The sequence below is a fragment of the Aythya ferina genome, assembly GCF_964211825.1.
Source record: "Aythya ferina genome assembly, chromosome: 2".
Classification (NCBI taxonomy): domain Eukaryota; kingdom Metazoa; phylum Chordata; class Aves; order Anseriformes; family Anatidae; genus Aythya; species Aythya ferina.
In genome coordinates, this window is record NC_140297.1 from 34212913 (window position 1) to 34219273 (window position 6361).

A 6361-nucleotide genomic window follows, 5' to 3' on the forward strand; every position below is an offset into this window, starting at 1 on the left:
GTATCTGGTATTACTTATTATTATTGCTTATCCAGCAGTGTTTACTGCTGCTGTTCAAGTGTACTTAGAACAACAGCACCACGAACCTGAGAAGTGGGGAAACTTCCTTGTTAACCACACAATGGCTGTGAAACTCAGTTTTGGAAGAGATCGGGATAAAAACGATCTTCGTGTCCATCAAAGGCAAGAACAGCTGACAAACAACAGATTTGTGAATGTCAGCAAATGTGTTCTTAGTCATATGGTCTGATTCTTTGGGTAGACCTGTGTGGGGAGAGGAGCTGGACTCGGTAATTCTCGTGGGTCCCTTCCAACTCCAATGTTCTATGATTCTAATATGGATAGGTTTCAGGCATTCCCTTTGGAGAAATAACATCAAAGAATGGCATCAGACATAAATGTATATCATCTTTAAAAATGGTATTTTCAAACACGCCACCAAGAGAAACAGAAACACTACTTGGGTAGCATGTTTGTTTAAAAATTACTTAAAAATGAAGTACTGTTCAAACAGCTTGTTTTGTTTGTCCTCCCCCTATTTGCTGAACGCATTTTATAGCACACAATTAAGAGATTCATCAGATATTAACATCCTTATTAAAAGCATTTCTGAGATAAAAATAAGGCTAAAAAATACCAGCTCCTGAAGGAACCGTAAAGGAACCAAACTACACATTGTAAGACATCCAGATACTGTAGCCCTTTAGAGAACACCTTCAGCTGTGTAGTTGAATTTATTCAAAGCTAAAGCTTTTATCACTACAAGTGTTTGAGTAACAAGATTATGACTTTAAAGTCTTATTACCATTGTTATTATCATCACTTTGTGAGGGGGAGAAAAACAGAAGAGTCATTTTTTTATGCATCAGTGTAAATGCTCACATCTTCAGGGAGTGGGGTAAGTTTATTTTTATCCCCAGTAAAAAAATAAGTGTATTTATATCTATTTTCAAGCCAGCTGCAGCTTTCTTAGACCAAACTACAGCCGGCGCCCCAAGCCTGAGGCGCCCCAAGCCTGAGGCTCCCGAACTCGAAGCCCGGCGCCCCCTCAGCCTCGAGGTGACCGTTGCGCACGCGCCCAACGGCTGCCCCGGACCGACAGCGGGGCGAGCCAATGAGGTGCGAGGGCGGCCGCAGCGCTGGCCAATAGCGGTGCGGGGGCGGGCCGCGGCGGCAGAGGGCGGCCGGCGGGGATGTGGCGGGCGCTGCGCGGGGGGCGCCGCCTGCTGCGGTTGGGGGCTCGGCCCCGCTCCGCTGCTGCCGCCCGCGGCCCGCGGCCGCTCCTCGGGCCGGCGGCGGGGGCCGGAGCAGCAACAGGAGGAGGAGGAGGAGGAGGAGGAGGAAGCGGGGTGCTGGGGGCGCTGGGGGCGGCGGCGGAGCAGCGGCGGGCGGCAGGTAGGGCGCGGTGAGGGGCGGCCGGGGCCGCCGCCGCCGCCATTTTGTGCTCGGGCCACTCGGGAGCAGGCGGGGGCAGCCCTTGGGCGCGCTGCTCGGCTCGGGGGGTCCGGGTTGGGAATGAGGAGACTTTGCTCCGCAGAGAGAGCGCTCAGGCAGCGGGACGGGCTGCCCGGGGAGGTGGTGGGGTCACCGGCCCCGGGGGTGTTGAAGGAGAGGTTGGGCGTGGGGCTTGGGGACAGGGTTTGGTGGGTGACTGTGGTGGCAGGGGGTGGTTGGAGCAGGTGAGCTCGGAGGTCTCTAACAACCTGCATGGCTCTGGCAGAGCAGGCTAGAGAAGTAAAGTAAGTAAAAGAAGTGGCTGTCCACTGCATCACATCGGCTCCATTTTTGACATTGATCCCATCTACTTGAAATTTTGGAGTATTTTCATCACCACATATTATCACAGGCCTGCTGGGGCCTGTTGACAAGCATTGTTTTGAAATATTTTTAATGGGCTTGAAACGAATGTCTGTTGAAGTACTTAGGTTTCATTCATCTTAATCATCAGGTGTCTGATGATAATACTGACTCTAATACGTATGAATAAAGAGAACTAAGTAAGTTAGCTAAACGAAACCAGGATATTTGCTCTGTCTAGTTACAGGGCATTATTTACGAGGAGCGTGCTTAGTACTCAGCTTTGATGATTTTAAAAAATGGCTTTTAAAAGTCTTCCACATTGGATTGTCAGCATCGGACCAAACTTCACAGTGAGTGACTAGCTTAGGCTATAATTTAGTTCATTGCCGTTTTGTGTTTTTAATAACTTTCAGAGTGGCTGATGCTTGCAATTTAAGAGAAATTACCACTCTCTAATTCTTTCTCTGTTCCAGATACTGCAAAGTTCAACATTGACTTTGTTGTAGCTCTGCTGAGGCAAGAAAATGCAAAAGACATCTGTGTCATCGAAGTGCTTCCAGAAATGAAATACTGTAACTATTTTATCGTTGTGAGTGGATCTTCAACACGGCATCTCCATGCAATGGCAAATTATATGATGAAAATGGTAAGACAGCTCCCACTGCCCTCTCTAGGTTTTTGGGACTAGTTTTAGGTGGAGATGCTCTGAAATTAATTTCCCTGGGTTTGCGGGTGTACAGATACACCAGGAAAGATGAAACTACTTGTCCTTATGCCATTTAGTTCCGAATACACCTACCAACTAACTGTACTTTACTCTTACAGTGACAGTACTCAGTATGTGGAGGTTATATTTTAAAAACAGCCCTCTCTGTATTTAGAACGCTGATGGCAGTAGCACAGTTTGGAGGCTAGAATGAGAGTATCCATCAGTGATGTGAAATGGTGCTGGTGACTTGTATCCATGTCTGACTTCTGTCCAGCAAACTTCATAGCTGTTACCACTCACTCTAAAGAGAGATGAATACTCCCCAACTCTGCAAAAATACCTGTGTACTACAACAGTGTGCTCCCTCTGGTGGCTGCAGGAACGTCTCTCCCCAGAGCAGAGCCTCTGGGGAGAGACAAGGGGTCTTCCTGTGTGCTGAGAAACTGGGAAGCTTGGCTTGCCTGGTGTTAAGAGTTTTGTAGGCAAAAGTGAGGTGAAGCATGGCAGGTGCTGGGGCAGCTGGCTGGCTTTGATGTTACAGTACTTAAAATGTCACAGGAATGGCAAACTGTACAGCGAACTACCTACCTTGCCCCAGCTGAGATTTTGCAGTCCTGCTTTGAGTTTCGTTCTCCCCTCTGTCACAGTTACTCATAGCCTGTAAACCTGTATGCCAGCTGTATGTTCTCCATCTTGCAATGAGTGTTCAGAGCACGCTCTCAAGGGGCAGGAAGCTTGTTTGGACGCCTTTCTCATGACACCAGGTCAAACTTATTTTCTCCCCACCTCCCCTTTGCCATTGGGCATCTCCATTTCTGCATCCTTAGCTAGCCAGCACAAAACACCTAAAGGCATCTGAAGGGAAGCAAAACATGATGGTAATGGAAGTTATGGGGAGCCTATACTTTAGGTTTGAATGCTTTTAAATAAATGTGAAGTATTCCACTTTCTGCTGTTGCTTCTCTCCCAGTACAAGCTTCAGAAAGAAGACGGTGATCCTCGTGCTCAGATCGAAGGGAAGGAGACAGATGACTGGCTGTGCATTGATTTTGGTAAGTATTTGTGGATCTGACCTATATGAAGTTCTGCATGGGCCCTTTATTAAGGACACATCTCACTGTGAGCCCTGGCTGCTGTGGAGAGTTGAAAATACTCTGCTGTTTTGGAATTCCGGTTGTTTTTATTGAGTTACTAAATTAATTTTCACTAAAATCGTGGGCACTGAAAAGAAAGTAGAAACTACTCATCAGTGGCTAAAACAGGTCTTAATAAATTGAAGATAACAGTAGCAAGAGAGAAGCTACTTCAGTAAATTCTCTCATGTTTATATGATCCCTGGGCGAGCTGGGGCTCTCTGTACGCTGCCTTAGTCATGAGCTGTTGAACAGACTTCGGCACTGTCCGGGTCATACTGTAGCGCTGGGTAAAACCACAGTCTAAAAGAAACCGAGTTCAGGTCCTTGTTCTTCACGTGTGAAACTGTCTACACAAACATGAAGACTTTACCTTCGAAAGCATTTCACCTTCACCACTGTCTCTGTAATCTCACCCTCTGAAAGAGAGAACATGAATGCAAGTATTTTCAGACTTATGGATTGCCCAGAACAGTTCACTCCCTACTGCTCATTTGTTGTGGATTTCTGTTCCGTGCAGGTAGCATAGTGGTGCACTTCATGCTGCCGGAGGCACGGGAGACTTACGAGCTGGAGAAGTTGTGGACTCTGGGTTCCTACGATGACCAATTAACGGAGATGACTCCACAGTCACTGCCAGAAGACTTTGTTCTTGGGCTGACTTCCCAACAGCAGTGGGAATGGTCACCGTCTTGTGACAAGAACTGAAGGCCAGCTGCTGAGGTGGCGAGTAGCAAGAGAAATGAGTGCCTTAACAGACACGAGAGGCAGTGGGCTTCAGTGCTGACTCAACCATCAGTGCAGTTGGTCAGCACAAAACGATGCATTTATTGGATGTGCCTGGGTAAATTGCTGAAGGAGCTACCAGAATGTGAGAACGAAGGAACCATATCACAAGGGAGTGTCCTGGGAGAGTCACTCCCTCAGTGGAGTTTGAAGTAGAAGGCTCTTCCCTGCTCCGTTGCAGCTTACCCTGAAGCGCGGGCATTGCCTCTGCGCTGATCATTTTCCTAGTACCTTTGAAAGGCCTGCCCGTAGTGGCAGTGCATGTGAAGTACGTGTCCTGTGAGAAGGCCGAGTGCTGCAAGGTGAACCATGAGATAAACAGTGCAGTTTAGATGAGGTTTTTATTAAGCCAGTTGCTTCTGGTCATGTTGAAGCAAATCATGTGCTGAGTTGAAGGAGGAGAGAAAACATAATGGCATTACTGAGCGCATAAAAGAGCAGCAGTGACAAATAAATGTGTCTTGAATTAACAGAGCAGTAAGTCACTTCTTCAGCCAAGGCCAATCTGTTTTTAATAACAATAATAAACTGAAGAGCTTGAGCTCTGTGCCTTCACATTAAAACATGCGGCTTGCTTTAAGTGTGCTGCTGGCCCATCTCTGGGCTTTCCTCTCACCTCGTTTCTACAAAAGGAACAGAGGCAATGTGCTGTGGCAGCCTAAACCTTCAGCCCCTTTGAGGTGGGGGAAAAGTTCTGCAGGAAGCCCTTAGCACTCAGCATGACTTGCTGTCAGACAGGTCAGCAGTAGTTAGAAGAGCTTCAAGTTGGTAAAAAAAAACTTGTCTCTAGGTAAAAGATGATTTTTTCCACTCCAGGACAGAGCTGTCAGCAGTAGAGTAGAATCTCTTCTTGAAGCTGGCCCTGCCATGCATCAGGGAGGAGGAGCAGTAGCTGCTGAGGGTGGCCACCTTTCACCCCATAACCTACTTTAAGTGCTGACAGCATCTTGTCCCTACATAGCAGCTGCTGATTGCAGTGCCCAGAGAAAGTTTTTTGTTTGTTTGGTTTTTGTGTGTTTATTTTTTTGGGGGAGGGGGAGCAGTTGGGGGTGGACTGGGCTTTGTAAACAAAGAACGTCCTCTGCCTCATTTCAGGCTGCTTATGTTACCCTCCTGTGTCTAGCCCCTTTCAGGAAGAACTGCCTCTGAGTTCACCTGCTTTCTGCTAGAAGGCACCAGATAGTTCTCCAAATTCAACAAGGAACGTTTATACAAGGAACACAAAATAAAGGTGTTTGTGGTAAACTTGACTGTTAAAGATTTGCAAAACACTTCATGATACTTTGCTTACTGCAGAGTAACCCAGAGGCAAGATAACAATGTCTCTTACAGAGAGACGGGTTCTGCATCTGGCATGACCTCCCAAGAGAGGTGTGGACTGTTCCCTGAAACCATTTACCTTTTCCTGCTGCTACTGAAGGTGCGCACTGCTGGATGAGTAGAGGCAGCTGCAGTAAACATGATGCCATTACATGTTCCTGCTGTACCTTATGTTTAGCAGCTGGACCTACACACAGTATGCTGTCTCTCACAGAGAAGGGTAACAACAGGGGAGCCCAGAAAAGAACAGTAAGGGATAGGGAACAGCTGTGTGATCAGAAAAAGGTGTTTCTGTGTGTGTGTGTGTGTGTGTCATCCCTTTCCAACTGTAAAAATAAAAATGAGGAGACAACAAGCACTGAAGAGTGTAACTGAAGTTACTGTCAAAGCATATTGTGAAAATGAGTTGGCTGAAACAGTCACTAGCTGCTATTAATCAGAATTTCCAGTTCAGGAAAAGCACGTCCTCACCCCTCATTTAAAAGAAACCTGTACTTTGTACCACTCTACTGCAACTCCCCAGCCAGGTTACCAGCCTGACTCACTGAGCCTTTGGGCTGGGACCTTGGAATTAACAAAGATGGTCTGGTTGCTCGCTCCTGTGCAACACTAA

At 47.1% G+C, this 6361-nt stretch overlaps 1 protein-coding gene across 1 annotated transcript; it reads left to right on the plus strand.

Annotated features, from left to right (window-relative positions):
• Positions 1 to 1193: 1193 nt before the first annotated feature.
• On the plus strand, positions 1194 to 6106 carry MALSU1 (mitochondrial assembly of ribosomal large subunit 1; the record flags this gene model as incomplete). The annotated part of the gene is made up of 4 exons (XM_084512113.1): positions 1194 to 1395; positions 2274 to 2446; positions 3480 to 3561; positions 4163 to 6106. The coding sequence occupies 4 exons, from the start codon at positions 1194 to 1196 to the stop codon at positions 4348 to 4350; spliced, it is 645 nt and encodes a 214-aa protein (XP_084368239.1). The 3' UTR covers positions 4351 to 6106.
• Between the last annotated feature and the right edge of the window lie 255 nt (positions 6107 to 6361).